Below are 19,439 nucleotides of genomic sequence, written 5' to 3' on the forward strand. Positions count from 1 at the left end.
ATCTAGCAATGTAGTTCAATCTCCCTAAGAAACCACGAACCTCTTTTTCTGTTCTCGGCTCAGGCATCTCTTGTATCGCTTTTATTTTTGCAGGATCGACCTCAATACCTTTCCCACTAACAACAAAGCCCAACAACTTTCCGGATCGCACTCCGAAAGTGCATTTGTTTGGATTCAACCTCAGTCTAAATTCCCGAAGCCTTTCAAACAACTTCTGCAAGTGAACCAAGTGCTCTTCTTCAGTGTGAGACTTTGCAATCATGTCGTCGACATACACTTCAATCTCTTTGTGAATCATGTCGTGAAAAAGAGTCACCATGGCGCGCTGATACGTTGCCCCTGCGTTTTTCAACCCAAAAGGCATGACTTTATAGCAGAAAGTTCCCCACGGTGTGATAAACGTTGTTTTCTCCATATCTTCTGGTGCCATCTTGATTTGATTATACCCAGAGAAGCCATCCATGAAGGAAAACACTTTGAAAGGAGCAGTATTATCCACCAACACATCAATGTGAGGAAGAGGAAAATCATCTTTCAGACTCGCCCTATTCAGATCTCTGTAATCAACACACATCCTGACCTTTCCGTCCTTCTTAGGCACAGGAACAATATTAGCGACCCATGGCAGGTAATTCACAACTTGCAGAAAGCCAGCATCAAACTGTTTCTCAACCTCTTTCTTAATCTTCTCAGACATATCTGGGCGAGTCCTTCGAAGCTTTTGCTTGACAGGAGGACTACCTTCCTTGAGAGGTAGACGGTGTACCACAATATTTGTATCAAGACCTGGCATATCCTCATAAGACCAAGCAAAGATATCCGCATACTCTTTCAACATATCAATAAGCCTTTGCTTCACACTATTCTCAAGCGCAGCCCCTATCTTGACTTCTCTGACTTTCTCTTTAGTGCCAACATTTACCATCTCAATTGCCTCTTGATGCGGATGAATCGCTTTCTTTTCCTGTTTCAACAATCTGTCCAACTCGTCGGGTAGGTCACAATCTTCATAAGCTTCCTCCTCGGCTTGGTAGATCGGATTGTCAAAATCATAATAAGCAATAGCGGAACTGTTACCAATGGAATCCGTGGTGGTGGAACATCTTCATGATTGATGTTTTCATTTTAGTTTTATTTTTAAGCTATGTGCAAGTGTGTGCGAAAACGTTGCCATTTAAAGGAAAAAGTTAAAAAGAAAGACAAAGAGCAAAACATTTGAATGCAAAAACGTCCTTTTATTTCATGATTAACTTTGAAAATGCGAACTGCATGGCCCTACAAATGATTCACTACGCCTTGGGCAGAGCGTAGGAATTATAGCATGATAAGAAAAGTAAAAACAAGGAATTTACTCCTGAGTTTGTGTAACTTGAATGACATCTTCGATCGTCCAGTTGCTGATCTTCTCTCCAAGAGCACTTGGTCGAATCCAGCTATCAAGAACACAGTCACTATCCACCTCTTCACCATTGATAATGGCATTAACCTGACCATCTTGAATGACACCACCACTCACAAACTTGATCGGGCTAAGGATATTAGGCTTTGGCGATGCATTCTGCTTCCTAGGGCTGAAACCAAGACCATTCTTGTCAAATTTGGGACGCACGTCAATTACTTGCCCCCAACCTTCCACCTTTCCAGTTTCAACAACAACCTGTGCGTCTTTCAGGGAAGACATAACCGTTTCTGGCTTCGTTATCTCATAAGGAGGAGTTCTCACAGCATTTACAGCTTCAAACGCTTGGAATGGCGTCTCATGTATTTCACCTTCGATCTCTACATAGCGGAAAGAGGACAAGTGACTCACGATATAATCTTCTTCACCACAAACCGTCACCACTTTACCGTCAACCGGATACTTCAACTTCTGATGAAGAGTGGATGTCACAGCACCAGCTTTGTGAATCCACGGTCGTCCCAACAGACAACAGTAAGCAGGTTGAATATCCATTACGTAAAAGGTTGTGGTAAAGACCTGGGGACCAACCTGGATTGGTAGATCTACCTCTCCGAACACAGACCTCCTTGAACCGTCAAACGTGCGCACCACCAATTCACTAGGCCTTAACTCCACACCAGCATAGTCAATTCTCATTAGAGCTTGGGAAGCACGTTTAAAGAAGACCCAGTATCAACCAAAATACGGGACAAAGTCGTCCCCTTACACTCAATTGAAATATGCAAAGCCTTGTTATGGTTTCTCCCTTCTGGAGGAAGATCATGATCCGTAAATCCCAAACCGTTCCTAGCGGAGATATTATTGGCTACCGCCTCTAGCTGATTCACAGATATTTCATGCGGGACGTAAGCACCATTCAGAATTCTCAAGAGAGCATCTCTATGACCTTTTGAACACATCAGCAGTTGCAAGATGGAGATCTTTGACTGGGTCTGACCCAATTGCTCAACAACTTTGTAATCAGATTTCCTGATAATTCTGAACAATTCTTCCACATCCTTGGAAGGCACAGCACTATCAGGTGGTCCATTCTGAATCGGAGAATTCTGGACATCAGTCACCACTTGTTTGCCTTTGGCCTTAGCCAAAGCATCTGCATTGTTTGAACACGCTGAGGGGAGAACACCCTACCACTGCGAGTGATTCTACCAGTACCAGCGAAATTATCGGCGTTTGCAACTGCAGTTTCCACAAACTTCTCTTTAGATGGCTCGCCCTCCTTCTTCGTGTCATAGTAATACACGTCTGAACCATAATGCCAAGGGATGGTCTTCTCACTCTCATATGGAATTGGCCCTGGCACGGTAATCATCAATGCCGCTGGTTGTTCCTCATATGGAATACTGACAGGTATCTGAATAGGCACTTGGATACATATTGGAACAACAGGCTCATAAGGAATTGAAATCACTGCCACTTCACCATCCTTATTTTTCGCACCCCTCAACCTTCGATAAAACTGAAGAGGACCCTCGTCAATCAGCTTTTGTACCATACTTTTCAAATCATCACATCCTTCGGGTTGACTCCTGCAATTCTCACAATCAACACCACAGCCCGGGAAGATGCTGCTATTAACCAGATGTTGCTTCACAGACACAAGAGGAAAGGTCAAACAGCCCACATCAGATACAACACTTATCTCTTCTCTCTCAATGGCATTCACACCCGAACCTCCGTGAGTAGGCATCGGATTATTGACAATATTGGGTGTAGGAGTGAACTTGATTATCTTTTGATCCAACAAGTCATGGACTTTGTTCTTCAACGCAATACACCTCTCTGTATCATGTCCAGCGGCACCCGAGTGGAAAGCACATCGTGCATTTGCATTGTAATTCGGAGACTGTGTGTCCGGAGCATTTGGAGCATCTCTCAAAGTAATCTTTTCAAACTTGAGCAAATGTTGTAGCACTTGAGCATGAGTCATAGGAATTGGATCAATCTTTCTGTAAGGCCTAGTCCTGGGAGGATAGCGATTATTATTGGAATGTTGTCCCTGCTGATGCTGTTGTTGTTGCAGCGACACTGGGATCATGACAGCATTAACCTGTGAATTGTTTCTTCCTGAACCCCTTCTTCCATATATGGCATCCGCATTTCCTTCCTTCCTTCTAGCATAACCCTCAGCTCGTTTCTTACCACTAGGAGTATTAGAAGAAGCTCCTAACTGAATTTTTCCCATCTTTAGACCCATTTCAACACGTTCGCCATATCTCACCATTTCAGAAAAGTTGGCTGAAGCACTAAAGGCCAAGTAATAGTGTCCAGACAAGGTACTGGTGAACATGTCAATCATCTCACGCTCAGTCATTAGTGGCTGAACCCTTGCAGCTAACTCAGGGCCATTTCTGAGCGTACTCTTTGAAAGACTCTTTAGACCCCTGAACCAAGCTCTGCAACTGAGTCCTATTGGGTGCCATATCAACATTGTACTGATAGTGCTTAATGAAAGCTTCCACAAGATCTCTCCAAGAATGGGTATGAGTGCTATCAAGTTGCACATACCATTCCAAGGAAGCTCCAGCCAAGCTATCCTGGAAGAAATGCAACAGAAAGCCCTCATCCTCAGAGTATACCGACATCTTGCGATAATAAGCCTTGACATGTGTCATAGGGCAGGTCGCCCCATTGTATTTGTCAAAATATGGAACTTTGAATTTCGGTGGAATACTCACACCAGGGACCAACCCCAAGTCATTGATATCCATGCCTAACACCCCTTTGCCTTCAACAGCTCTGAGACGTTCTTCAATCAGACGATACCTTTCAACTTCATCATGTGCACCCTCAGCACTATGCCTCGATACCTGATCAAAGTTTTCAACATTGAAATCCAAATTACCACGGTTCTGATTATCTCTCCTTCCCAACAGACGAGATGGAGGTGGAGGTGGAAACCCGTGATGCTGATTGAAAGGATTATAGTGCCCTCCCACGTGGTCAAACTCATTCAGATCATGGTGATCATCAATCCTACCAGACACATCGTCAAACAGCCCTGGATGTCCTCCATTCTCAACCCTTCTGGAGTTCTCGACGAGAACCCGCAAGTCATCCTGCCCCTTGGTCACATTAGTCAATGCTTCCATAAACTGTGCCATCTGCGCATTCATATGCTCTGTCAGTTAAGCTCTCATCTCTGCCATTTGTTCCCGAATTTGTTCCATAGGCCTTCTTTGATTGCTCCTAGTCGGATACAGGTGATTAGCCGTCTTAGAACTCCTTCTGGTAACAAAACAGCGAGACATAAGATATAAGCCCTGCAAAACCTGCAAATATATGACATGTATGATATATGAATGATATGCATGAAATGTTTGTCAATTTTCAGGTATCCAAGAGTTCATCCCACTTTCAGATAGGACATAGAAACCCTGATACCGAATATATCTGAACAGCAATCCACACACGAGAATAATTCATCAAACTGAGCATATTTCATTCAAACATAACTGAGAATTTGAGTTCATACAAACAAAACACATAACCGTGTCACCATGTGCTCATAAGGCATACAAAAGAAATCCAGAATATCAAAATGCCACCCCATCCAATAATCCTGGATATGGGCGACAAACATCAAAAATAAATAGCAATTCGCCCATAGGCCAAACAAGTCCACTCCACAGCAGCACTAGGACCGTCTGATAACAGAGTGAGCTCCTCCAACTCCTCTCCGTTGGGCTCGGAGTCTTACGAGCTCTTCTTCAAGTCGAGCTGACTTGGCTTTTTCTTCCCTGAATTGCTTTTTTGAATCCTGCACCTTTCTCTTGCTATTGTTTTCAGACCTTCGCAACTTCGCACATTCCTGCTGTTTTCGGTACAAGCTTTCCTCCATCAAGTCATGAGATCGCCTTTGAGCACGTGTCATGTTTGAACCTTCACCTTGCGCATGCTTGAGCTTACGAGCCAATTCCGCCTTTTCGTGATCTTGAAAATACCTCTCCAAGCCAACCTCTTTGTCTTTTGCTTTTAGCTTGATATTGTCCGCTTCGGCTTGAATATAGAGTTCAGCCGCAACTGTATCAGATAAAGCCACAGGAGGTTGCTCGTACAATGGACATGACCTTGCAAATGGCAGCAACAGATTTGCCACTCTTGTCTCAACCCACTTCCTCCTGTAAGGACCCATAGCAATAGGAACGTTCTTGCTCAAAGTAGTCTGATCTCTCTTGTGAAATTTAGTCCAAGCATACGCTATCTTTTCTAGCTCCAGAGGATCTTTACCATCGGCAAAATACACTGATTCAAATGCTTCTACATGCTTCTGAGACCCTTCCATTGTATACCCCAATTGACGGTAGGCGAGCGTGGGATTATAACTAATACAACCTCTGGTTCCCATGAGAGGAACATTGGAATATTGACCGCAACTAGTGATGATGTTCCAAACCTTCCCCACACAATAGTTCCACCTGATGTCATAAGATGTGAGGTTGACAATCCTATCGGACCACTTAAGGGAACTCTTCTTGAGCATAAAAGGTCCTCTCACCGGCAAATGCAACATGAACCACTGATACAACAACGGAAGGCAAGAACCAACAACATATCCTCCCTTCTTACTTCTCGAATGGATCGAAAAATAAGCATCTGCAAGCAACATTGACACGGGGTTTTTGTTCATGAAGACACAAATCGCCGCCAAACTCACAAAGTTCTCTCTTGATGGGAATAAGACAATGCCATAGATCATGATATCAAGTAAACGACTAAAATCAACTCAATGCTCTCTCCTAGCCGCATCCTCAGCCTTACCAATCAAAAAGCAAAGATAGAAACCAGAAACACCGCCCGATGACTTCCAATTTCTTTCCACCTCCTTTATACCCATGTGAAGAGCTTCAACTATTTTTTCAAATCTCACAACCTTGGGAACTCGAACAAAAGGTACATCATCAGTGATTCGGATGTTGAGTATGTAAGAAAATTCCTCGAGCGTTGGGACCAATTGATAGTCCTGAAATGTAAAACATCTCAACTGCGGATCATAGAACTGAAACAGGGTGATCAAAGCCATCGGATCAAAAGATGTATTGAGGATGGAGAGCAAATTGCCATAAACATGATTGAAGTCACAGAGAACTTCCCCTTCCAACCGAGAACTCAAACCTATCAACCCCGAAACATCAATATCTGGAATCTTGTAAGCGTTGGTATGCCTCGTACGTTCTTTGATGGTATCAGTGGGAATGTCCATCTTCAACTTGGGCGAACTCCTGAATATCCCTGAAAATATGACATGCAAATGCTTGTTATTATATACATTTTTTTTTTGCGTTTCTTTTGGGAAATAAATATGCTATGATGCAAAGTGGTGGGACTTGTTGCCGCCCACCAGGCATTCTGGACTGTCGGTAACACACATAATACAGAGCCAAAGGTTCGGTCCCAAATGGTATACCATGCGGAACATAGAATCTCAATTCACGGAACCAACACCCATAGTCAACAACACACTGGAATATAACACAGATCACCACTCGAACAAGAACCATAGTACCCCACGAACTAGAACCAATAGTACACTCGAACGAGAACAGCGGTGACCCATGAACGAGAACAGCGGTAACCCACGAACAAGAACCAAAGTCACCATCAATGTACCTGTTAAGAAATGATTGATTCCCGCCCCACTCACGGGTAAATCTAGGCCAGGGTAGGTCAAAAAGCCAACAGAGGATCGAATGTAGGCGTTATCATACGATATTGCCTCATTCCACCAAGCTCTGCCCGTGGATACGCGATCAGATCAATCAGGCATACGCCTTCTGTCCGTCACAACCACTCTAGTCCTAGTTCCTATGGTATCACTCATGACCTGGGTATTGGGTCTTTTACCTCTTGAAACACCCACCCAACAGACAGAAATCCAGACAGTCCAGAATAAGATGCAGAAAAGTAAAAGCGCACATAGAATGCAATGCAAACAGGCAAATATGCAAAGCAATAAAACACCCAAAGATAAACACACAAGCGCTAGGATCGACTCGCTAAGTCTGGACCCGCAATAGGTCGAGACGTCCCCAGCAGAGTCGCCAGCTGTAGGTCCTACCGGGAGAATTAACAGAGTCACCACTAACATATTTATCCTGAAAAGGAAGGGAATGCCAGCAAAACACAAAACAAAACAACAGTCTCACGACCATAGAAAAAGGGTAAGGGAGTCGGTTACGCGAGGGGAAGTTATTAGCACCCCTCGCGCCCATCGTACTCGATGGTATCCACGCTAGTGTCTAAATCTATGGGTGTGTAACAAATCTACGCTAATTTGGACTAAAATGAATGCAGAATGTAGGGAAAAGAAAGGATTGTGCTCGCACGGGCCCTACCCCGCTGCCTACGTATCTGTTTTGCAGAATCAGAGCTACCGTAGCTCGGCTAACTAGTTTCTGTTTGTTTTGTGTCTTTTAGGTGAACGAGTTACATTCACACTCCGCTGCTCGACCTTTGGAGACTTATGCTGGGAATGGAGCGGAGATAACAAGCTCTTAAGAAAAGAAAAAAAACAAAGAGTGTGGTTTGTGTTTTAAAGAATGCATGAGTAAAACCTAAACCAAGGGGGAAAGCTTGCTACCTAATGTTATCATACAAAGGGTAAAAGTCTAAGCTAAACTAGCAACCTACGGGAAAGAGGGAAGGCAAACAAAGATAGCACACAAACGAGCTCCGCTTGTAAAGCAAACAAAACCAACGGTACTGACCGAGTGGTAGAAAAGCGGTCCCGCCATAGCCAACGGGAGCAACTCAACCCAAGTCAACCAAGCATTAGACCTCGCGAAAATGATCGGGCCATAGACAAGAGGAGCGAATCCCTCTCAGCAACCAAGTCGTCACGGATCTGAAAGGAAAACGGTGCGTGCGTACACCGAGCATCAACGTCGAGCGACGCACACTATAAGAAAGGCGGGGGTCCGGCTACATGAACCCTTTTCCTGACATACTCGATAACAAGATCTTGTGCATGTTCGGAAGTGAGCGACGCGTAGCGTGCGCATACCGAACGGACTCGATGAGACTAGGGGGGGTTGATCGCTAACCCTTTCCGCATGCCTACCATGAGGACTTAACGGAGTGCCATCTAGGACTTATTACACCGTGACTCCCTGCCGCGAAGCACAAATGTAAACACACCAAAAAAAATAGAGCCTCTTTCGAGGACTTGGCCAGATGTATGTCTAAGTCCTACTTCTCATGTTATAGGATGATGCGGAAAGCGATAAAGTGCGAGAAAAATAAAATGAAACGGGATCAATACCAAACGGATGATGATCCGTAAACTAAAGAGAAGAGATCAAGGAAACTAGAATCCCGCGAGCGAGCTAGCAAAGCAAAAGCAAATAGTCAACACACCGATTAGCCATGAAAGCACACAAAGGTCGGCATGCGCGTCGAGCATAATCACAATACACCTGCAAGAGGAACAAGTAAACCAAACAAGCAGATATAAAGTAATAGAATCGTGTCTCCAAGACGAGAGCATGATGCGAATGAAGGAAATCGTGTCCCACAAATAAAGCGGCACACTCAAGCAATGAGCGCCGGTCGGTGACTATCCAAAAGCCTTGCACACTAGCACACAAGTTAGAGATAACAAACACTGCAATCGGAATTGCGTTATTGCTATAAACCAAAAGAAAATGGACAAGTAATGCATACATGTGATAAACAACAAATGTCAAAGGGAAAACAAACATGAATAACCTAACAATCAATCAATAACAATCATCTCATGAGATAGCACGTTTCACAAGCTTTCAAACGATATAAAGAACGTGCAAATCAGAGTTACGAGCAAAAAGTTATGAAAGATTAAAGTTAACAAAGAAAACACAAAAGTAACACACAGGAACCGGTTCCTGCACAGGACAACCCGGTTCCTGGTACAAAAAACCAGAGGCAGAAAACTGGGAACCGGTTCCCACCTAGGGACAACCCCGTTCCTGGTACTAAATCACAGAGGCAAACATATATCAAATACTGGGAACCGGTTCCCGCATAGGACAACCTGGTTCCTGGCGCACAAACCAGAAGGCAAAAACAACGCAGGAACCGGTTCCCACCTAGGGACAACCCGGTTCCTGGTACTAAAATACAGGGAGACAACAATTTTGGATTGAGTGGGAACCGGTTTCCGCCTGGGACAACCCGGTTCCTGCTGTGGAAAAATAGGTTTTTATGCATTTTTAAAGCCTTGGAGCCATTCGCACTCAATCCAAAACCGTTCCATATGCAGTCATCACACGCAAACATTCAATTATGAATTAAGCACGAGTCTACAAGTCAAACGAGCCTAATTATGCAAAGTGCGACGCGTCAAGCAAGGCAAATATCAAGCAAAAGTGCTACACATGCATTCGTACAAACACTTTGAGTGCGACACAAGTAACATTCATGAACATCAACAATTATGCACGTAAAATCAACACCGAATCATGGATTCAAACACGAACATCGCAATTCATCATCAACGGACATCAATTATATGCAACAAACATTAAATCCAACCGCAATTCACATGAACACGACTAATTCGAGCAAAAGATGCACAAATTCACTGATCAATCATCACCAATCATCCATTAATCAAGAACAAGAGGTAGATCTAGGTTCGAATTCACATAATCATCAACAATTAAGCACTTAATTCAAGATCCGAAGGCTTACCGGATGAAGATCTAAACTGAAGTACGAACACGAACATGATATGAACGCGAACACGACACGAACGCGACACGAACGTGAAAGCGAAATCCGAAGGGAGAGAGAGGGAGGGCGCGCGAGATCTAGTGAGGAGAGGAGAAGAAATTCGAACTCTGAATCTTGAATCTTCAATCCATGTTCTTGATCTTGATGAAGATTGATGAGTTTTGATGAAAGCTTTATGTAATTTGTGGTTTTGATCCAAGAGAATTAAGAGAAAGTGTTTATGAATTTTTGGGTGAAGTGAAATTATGAGAGTTCTCTCTTGATTTGTGAAGAGCAAAATGTTTATATATTGTCAACGCGAAATGTCCAAATTGCCCTCGGTGCGTCTAATTTTGCCTCGTTTTTAAGGAAACTCGGTTCGGCTCTAAATTCCGAAACGAAACCAACGCCATTGTGAAGATGACCAAATTCTTGACTCATTGCCGCGAGAATCGTCTCAATCCGATAAGCGATGAAGAAAATACGCCCGTTTGAATGACGAGAAACGTCGATTCATCTGGTGCGACTGTGCAGAATTTTGTGCGTGCCGCTCAAAGAACTCGATAAAACTCCATCTTCGGCTAAAAATCTGAACAGGCGTGTGTGATGAAGAATCAAAGCTAACGAAATTTCCGAGAAAATGCCGCCGGAATGGACTTCATACGATAAAATTCGAAGGAGTTATGAATTTTCGAACTCGACGCGACATACTCGAAAACACACTTTTTACCGAAAGATTGCGCCGTTCTTGAAAATGCTGGGAGTTTTCAGTGCATAATCAGCCGACGGTCCGAACATATGAAATCTTGGTAATGATGGTACGGAGTTTCAGTTAAATTTTCAAGCGAATCCGACAAGCGGATTGTGAGATATGAATTTTCCGAGGCCCGAAACCCTACATTCAGCACCGTTTTCACTGCGAAACCTCAAGTAATTTGCAAATTTGACAACCTTCCTCAAAGAATTGGCTTCTAATCCGAACACGAAAGTTGTAGATATCATCGAAACGGTGGGGGAACCGCGGGAACTTAGCTCCTATCACCTTCCAGATAGTGTCGCACGCTCGCGAAAAATGAACAGAGTCGCCACCAATATATTTATCCCATAAGGGAAAGGAATATCAGAAAACCTAACAAAGGAAGGAACAGGGTCTTACGACCAGAGAATCAAGGTACGGGAGTCGGTTACGCAAGGGGAAGGTATTAGCACCCCTCGCGCCCATCGTACTCGATGGTATCCACCTATGTTTGTTTCTATCTAAAGGGTGTGTATCTATGTCTATGTCTATATATGAATGAATGCAAAAGAAATACGGGGAAAAGAAGGAATTATTTACAAATGTGCTCGTTCAAGCCCCGCGACTTGATGCCTACGTATCCTTTTCAGGAATCAGAGCGCCGTAGTTCGGCTCACATGTTTCTGTTTGTTTTTGTGTTTTTTAGTTGGGCGGAGTTAACGCTCGCGCTCTTGCATAAGGGGACAGCCTAGGATGCAATGGAGCGGAAATAACGGTGCCCTTAAGAAAGCGAGAGAAGAGAGAGAGAGTTTGAGTGTTTCGAGGAAATCCCTTAAGCAAGGGAAACTCGAGTTACTCTTTGGTTTGTGTTTTTTAGAAGTCGGGAACTTACGCCTGAATGGAACCCTTAAGCAAGGGAGCCACAAGCACTCGAACATCCCTTAAGCAAGAGAAGTTACAAGCTTCCATTCCCTTTTTTATTAGTCAAAGTATTTATTAGTCATTTTTTATGAGTTTTCTTGGTATTTTTTAATGGGAGTTTGTTCTGATATTTTTAGATGTTTTAATGTTGAAAAAGAAAAAAAGAGACTAGCCTAAGTATGAAGGGAATTTCTACCTAATGTTATCATGGTTTCAACCTAAGGGTTAGGAATAAAGGAACATGAAAAATAAAGCACTAAGTAGAATATTGAAAATAGCATAAAAAGAACAAGTCAAAAATATAGCACCAAAGTGAATTAAAAAAATACTACTATTTTTATTGATTTTTATGAAAGAAATGAGTCTAGTAAAAGACTAAAAAACAAATAGCCTAAAACTGATACTCTTTATGGATTATTTTCTATGTCAAAAATTGTGTCAAAAGTCTAAAAAGAAAATCATCAACTTGTATTTTTATTACCTAAAATGAAAAAATAGAAAAATCTAATTAATCTAAATTCTAGCAATAAAAGGAAACAGGGTGCAAAGCGAAAACAGGGGTTGTAAATAGCGGCAGAGCGTATGGCCCATAGAGCTTAAGGCCCAGGGGCGTTTTTGTTCAATTTCTCAGCATAACAAAAAAGGTGTGATGGGCCACATGGGGTGTAGAAAATAGCAATTCGTGTGGCCCAGGCTTATTGGTGATCCACTTCAGTTATCAGATTTTTGGTTTTCACGTTTTCATATCAATTAAAACAAAAATGAATTAAAAGAAAATAAAAAAAAAACAAAACGGTGCGTTTCACGTGTAAGAGATTTCAGAGTCAAGAGTGTGACTCTTCACATTTCTCTTCTTACTCTCGAGCCCCTTCCTTCACCGGAGAGATTTCCGGCAGATCCTCCGCCGCTCTCGCCGTTCCCAATCCCCTTCCATCAACGCAGCCTAAACATCAATCTAACCTAAAACCAAGCTTCGAAACCTATTCCTTCAACCGATTACACAAAAAAAAAAACTCTTCACTTGGCCGGATCGAACTCCACTATGAAACCCTAGGTTCTAATTATCATGGATTCAAGCAAGATTTTCAGAAATTGAAGCAAGAAGACTTCTAGTCGGAGGAAAACACGTAGAGAGGAGTTAGAAGATGTGTCGAACATACCTGTGTGGCGACCTTAGCTTCCGGTACGGTGGCGGTGAAGATGAGTTTTCCGGCGAATTCGAACTGGTGAATATCTCTTGTACCTTTCTCTTCTTCTTTTCGCTTCGTTCTTCCTCTTCTCTATTTTTGTAATTTCTGTGCTGTGAGTGATTGAGAGTTGAGGGATGATGATGGAGGTTTAGCTCGCTGCTTAGAACTTCAGATGTTGAAGCTCTAAGAGTGGTTGTTTTGAGCGTATGGTGAGGGTGGCAGTGAGAGTGTTTGAACTGAGGCTTTTCACTTCTTTCTTCAAAGTCTACAAGCGAGACAATGATGAAAGCTGATAGTGCTTAGGTGTCCTTTATTGAATGGTGGCACTGACTTTTATACAGTAATGATTGGGTAATCATTAGGAGTTCTTAGATGTGGGACTCAGCATTATAGCTTGCAAAGTGTTTTTTTCAGTTTCTTGAATGTGGGACTGATAGGGTTGCAGCATGGTTTTGACTCTTTGAATGTGGGACTAACACGTTTTCCTTTTTTGTTTGATGCAGGGTTTGTTTTATTTGATTCGTAGACACGGCTGCCAGTGGCTGGATGTGATCGGTGGGACGAAACGAGCTGAATGAGGTATTGCCGGTGTAACAAAGGTAATTTGTGTAGAACACGGCTTGGATATTGGTTTTTTGTGGTTTATGAATATGGTTAAATGGACTGTTAGGTTATTTTTGTATGATGGGAAGATACGGTTTGAATTTGAATGTAGCTTTTTGTGTGTATTTTGATGAGTGTAGTGGGCTGTTAGGGATGTTAGCTGGACAGTGCACTGACAGTAGGTTGTTTTTGGCAGTTTATTGTCAATTGATGTTATAGTGTGGACTGATGTTAATTTTGGGATTGATGCAGGATTTTGGTGATTGAATTGAATGCAGTAGGTTTTTTCCTTTGGTTTTTTTGTGAATGCAGGATTTGACGGTTTGAATCAATTCAGAAAAGTGTAGGTATGCTGCAGATTATTTTGTTGGGGAAATTATGGGGCTGGTTAGTAATTAGTTATGATGTTAATGAGGCTGTGACTGTTAGTGTAACCGTTATAGTGATGAGTGCAGGTGCTAGGTAATTTCAATGCATCGTGTGTATGCGGTATGAGTGTGAAATGCAGGGCTAGTTAATAAGACTTGAAGTTAGGATTGGAACTAGAAGGTTAAGGTAGAAGATTGTTTTCTGTTCTGAATGAGACGGAAATTACAGGGCTGTCTATGTGAAGCTGAGTTGGATTTGAATTCTAGATACTCAGTGCTTGGTGTTGTTTATTTTTGTACAGGTCTGGCAGTTGGTTCTTGGTAATAATGGATTGAATGCGAACTGGAATTGAATGTGATGTAGACTGTTTTTTCTGAACTTGAATCAATGATTTTATGTGCAAGATATTTGAGGACCAGTTTGGGTTTTGATTTAATATGTATGCAGAATTGGTGGAGGCTGAATACTACAAGTGAGGTCGACTCATTCGAAGGCTTTGAATTCGTTTGGCACTGCAGCATGTTCAGGTATGGATATGGAGCGGCTGTTAGTTTTATGTTTTGATGAGGTTAGTATGAATGTTAGCTCATGGTTTGAATTGTTTTCATGGATGCAAGTATGGAAGAGAGTTTAGATTGTTTTGTGAAGCTTGTATGCGTAAGTGTTTGGTATGAAACTGATATGTTGGTTACAAGTTGCTAGTGTAAAAGCTGTTAGTAGACCGTTATGTGAATGAATGTTAGTTAAGAATGTGGTTAGAATTAGATTGGGCTGTTAATGAGGTGATCTCTGTTAGTTAGAACTTCTGTTAGTTATAGGAGTTGGTTAGGGTGCTAGTTGTGAAGAAGTTAGTTACAAGCTTGCTTTTCTGTTTCAGTTAGTAATTGGGGTTAGGGAAAAAGTTAGTATGAGCAGTTAACATTAGTTAAAAGGAACTAGTTCAAACTGAAACTGAGTTTAGATAAAACTGTTTAGATTTGGAACTAGATGAAATTAATGGTGAGGGACTGGAATTTGAATGTGTATTGGAATGTGATTATTTCTTTTTCTTCTGGCTGGATTATCTTTTTCAATGCAGGGCTTGTTTGGTATATGCAGTTAGTTTAGATGGTATGATCTTGGTGATTGGTTGAAACTGAATGGAACTGATATAAGTATTTAGGAATATGTACTGAGTTATTCATTTTCTGAATTCTGTTAAGCTATAGTTAGGATTAGGTATGTTTGAATGAAGGTAGGGATATGAATTTTGGTGGGTGATGTCGAATGTATGCATTGCGATAAACTTGCGGTGATGACTGAACTGTTTTAGAATCTTTTCTGGATTGTGCGGAAGTTTAGTAGTGTATGCAGGTTATGTAGATTCTGAACTATGCTGAAACTTTGTAATATGTGCATGGCTGGTAGGTTGGTTTATGTATTGTGTGGCAGTAGGCTGGTATAAAATCGGAAACTATTAGAACAATGATTAAAAGGAATGTTAGGTTGATGTTAGCCTTTGAACGAACCTAAGTATGGATTGTATAGGGATTGTTTTGGTTTTTGTTAATGTGGTCATTTGGATGTGTGGGCTTTTGTTTAGAACTGATGGTGAAATTTTGTAATGTGTGCAGGTTCATGTGGTAATGTTGGAAGTGGCGAGGCCTGGCTTGAAGATAGCAAGGATATAACAAGAGTCTTTTTTCTTTTTAGAATATTAGGGTTTTATTTATTTTTGTAATGGATCTGTATAATGGATTGGACATGGTTTGGAATTTTGAAGCTTGAAACTAGGATGAATGATGTTTATATATGATGTATTGTATTTGATGAATTGTAGAGTTCTCAAGAGAAAAATGTTTGGATGGTTCATGGATTAATGTTGAAACTAGGAGTGTTCTGGATGTTTTGTAATGAGATGTCTATGAATGGTGGATGATATTCAAGCCATGTTGGCAAATTATGCCTTGAACGATGTGTGCCTCTTGTATTTGAATAACTTTGAACAAATTACGAACAATGGAACCATTTGAACCCATGCCTTGAATCCACCCTGCTCAAGTTCTTAGCAATTTGATTCCTAAGTATGAAAGACCCTTAGTCCGCTGCCTTCTATTGATAATAACAAGCCTATATGATAAGTGAACCCCGATCTTTAATAGATGCACCATGTCTTGACCAAATAATGAACACAAGCATATGAAAAGTTAGTCACATATAGGTCCTTATATCTTCATTCACCTTTTGAACCCTTGTGAAGACAACACATGACCATGTTCTAAAGGAAACCCTTAGCCTGCTCCATAACCCTTGATTCAATGCAAAGTTATTGATTAATGATGCATGAAGTATCAAATGACCTGATGGATATATGCAAATGAGATGCAAAAGTCTAAGCCAGATGAAAGTAAAGGGGTAGGACAAATTTGGGGTATGACAGCTGCCCGTATTTAATCGTCTTAAACCTGAAGGTGAGATCGGCGCTAGCCTTTCGAACATTCAAGGTAGAAGAAGATTAAATATCAAGACCTGAAATTTGTCCTGAAGAGATGGTGTAGATGTTATCCTTATTATTATTTTGATATCTGCTGGGGAAAGAGAAATTTTTGTTTTTCTGGTGGATATATTTACAGTGAACAATGGATTTGGATGGAGATAGCTTATAACGCGGTAGCGGTGCCGACACGGGGTTTTCAAAGAGAATGGTTGCATGAAACAATGACTGAAAGGAAATAGATCTCGTGCGATCTACGACTCAATGTCAGGACTGAAAGGAATAAGATCTCGTGGCGATCTATGACTCAACATCGAAAGAAGATCTCGTGCGATCCTCTACACTTTGGAAGGAATAAGATCTCGTGGCGATCTATGACTCAACATCGAAAGAAGATCTCGTGCGATCCTCTACACTTTGGAAGGAATAAGATCTCGTGGCGATCTATGACTCAACATCGAGAGAAGATCTCGTGCGATCCTCTACACTTTGGAAGGAATAAGATCTCGTGGCGATCTATGACTCAACATCGAAAGAAGATCTCGTGCGATCCTCTACACTTTGGAAGGAATAAGATCTCGTGGCGATCTATGACTCAACATCGAGAGAAGATCTCGTGCGATCCTCTACACTTTGGAAGGAATAAGATCTCGTGGCGATCTATGACTCAACATCGAAAGAAGATCTCGTGCGATCCTCTACACTTTGGAAGGAATAAGATCTCGTGGCGATCTATGACTCAACATCGAGAGAAGATCTCGTGCGATCCTCTACACTTTGGAAGGAATAAGATCTCGTGGCGATCTATGACTCAACATCGAAAGAAGATCCCGTGCGATCCTCTACACTTTGGAAGGAATAAGATCTCGTGGCGATCTATGACTCAACATCGAGAGAAGATCTCGTGCGATCCTCTACACTTTGGAAGGAATAAGATCTCGTGGCGATCTATGACTCGACATCAGGGGACAAAAGAAGACATTGTGTCAGACGCTCATCAGAAACTGAGGATACCTCGTATCGGCACCGTGGCTTAAAAGTGTTTGTAGTGTGGTAGCAGATATCAGGCAAAGTTTGTACAGGTAACAACTTTGAGGGGATGGGTCATTGTTCTGATTCAACATTAGCCCCTATTATCTGGCTCATGCTTTGTATGCATGTTTGAGTTTTTTATGGCGCAATGATCCATTGTGATGGATATGCTACGCTTTCGAGGATGCAAATGCTATATGCAATGGATTCTATATGCAAAGGGTGCCAAATAAAGGCCCTTGGTGGAACAGAAGAGTAGGATCATTGGGGTCCGTTGCCTTGTGATCTTGAACCATCATTGTGAATTGATATCGGAACCCTACAGTACCAAAGATTATTGGTAACTGCGTTGAGGGTTGGAGCATAGCCCTGCTGGGGATGAAATGACCTTACTCGACTTTCCTTACATCCTAAGCTGCTCGGGGAATCACGAGTCTGGAGAGACCGCTCTTCGTCTGTCATATGGAGGAGGGATATGGACCTTTTCAAGTGCCCCATGCTTACCAGTACTGGTGAATTATACTCTGGAACTTTCGCGTGGGATGGTGATGACCTTTGTGACATATCATGAGCCAAGATGACGGCAAGAACCTGCAACCTGCACAGAAAACAACGTTTGGATGCAACTGGTGCCGCTTAGAGCACTTTTATGTTTATGTAACATCATGTTTCGTTTTGATTTTGTGATTATTATTCCCCATGCTTTCAATGCAATGTTTAATAACGAATTAAATCACATCTTGCATGCGAAAAGGAAAGAAAGAGGGCTTTTGCATCAAAAGATCATTTTATTGATGGAATGCCTGTGAATAGGCTTCTGTACAAGGAAGCAACTCCTAAATGAGGTAGTTGCGAAAAAGAAAATAAAAATGCAAAGAGCAAAATGGCAAAGAGAAATGCTCGGATTTCCATTAAAACTGATATTGCTACAGTTCCCATATCCTCGATCCTCTCAATGCTTTGCTTCAGAAGAGCAATAGTTGGACTGATCCGTCTGTTCTGCCAAGGGCGTATAGTGGTCTTTGTGAAGGATATTCAGACTGCAGCCTCTCGCTTTTGATCCTTAACTTTTGCCTGGATCGCCCTTTCGGGTTTTCAATCCAACGGGATGCCCCTTTTTGCCTAAGTCGCCCTTTCGGGTTTTCAACTTAGCGGGTTATTCTTTTTTGTTTTATCCCTAATTTTTGCCCAAACCCTTTTGGTTTGCCGGGATGCCCTTATTTTTTCCTAGGTACGTCGACCTAGCGGGTCTTTTATGCGTAGTATTTTTTGACTGAGTCTGAATTGACTGGAAGCGGAACGTCTTCCCCATCCATCTTTGTCAGGATTAAAGCACCACCTGAAAATGCTTTCTTCACAATGTATGGTCCCTCATAGTTGGGAGTCCATTTGCCCATTGGATCGGTATGAATTGGCAAGATCTTCCTTACAACTAGGTCACCTGGGTGGAATTCTCGAGGCCGAATTTTCTTGTCATACGCTTTTTTGATCCTTTTTTGGTACAACTGGCCATGGCAGATAGCAGATAAGCGTTCCTCCTCAATTAGATTGAGATGATCAAGCCTCGTTTGAACCCATTCTGTTTCATCGAGTTTGGCGTCCATCAAGACTCTCAACGAAGGGATTTCCACTTCGACAGGTAGTACGGCCTCCATACCGTAGACGAGAGAGAAGGGAGTTGCCCCAGTTGAAGTACGAACCGAAGTTCTATAGCCATGCAAAGCAAATGGCAACATCTCATGCCAGTCTTTATACGTTCTAACCATCTTCTGGACGATCTTCTTTATATTCTTGTTGGCAGCTTCGACTGCGCCATTCATCTTTGGCCGATAGGGTGATGAATTGTGATGTTCAATCTTGAACTCTTCACACAACTCTGCCATCATCTTGTTATTAAGATTGGACCCATTATCAGTGATGATCTTGTTTGGAACTCCATATCGGCATATGATCTCTTTCTTG

General features: G+C 42.1%; 2 protein-coding genes across 2 annotated transcripts; both read right to left on the reverse strand.

Moving 5' to 3' along the window:
• Positions 1-2,519: 2,519 nt before the first annotated feature.
• LOC131648683 (uncharacterized) lies at positions 2,520-3,776 on the reverse strand. Its single transcript, XM_058918421.1, has one exon. The coding sequence runs from the start codon at positions 3,774-3,776 to the stop codon at positions 2,520-2,522; it is 1,257 nt and encodes a 418-aa protein (XP_058774404.1).
• Positions 3,777-5,099: 1,323 nt separating this feature from the next.
• On the reverse strand, positions 5,100-6,161 carry LOC131648688 (uncharacterized). Its single transcript, XM_058918426.1, has one exon. The coding sequence runs from the start codon at positions 6,159-6,161 to the stop codon at positions 5,100-5,102; it is 1,062 nt and encodes a 353-aa protein (XP_058774409.1).
• Between the last annotated feature and the right edge of the window lie 13,278 nt (positions 6,162-19,439).

The sequence above is a fragment of the Vicia villosa genome, linkage group LG1 (genome assembly GCF_029867415.1).
Source record: "Vicia villosa cultivar HV-30 ecotype Madison, WI linkage group LG1, Vvil1.0, whole genome shotgun sequence".
NCBI lineage: Eukaryota > Viridiplantae > Streptophyta > Magnoliopsida > Fabales > Fabaceae > Vicia > Vicia villosa.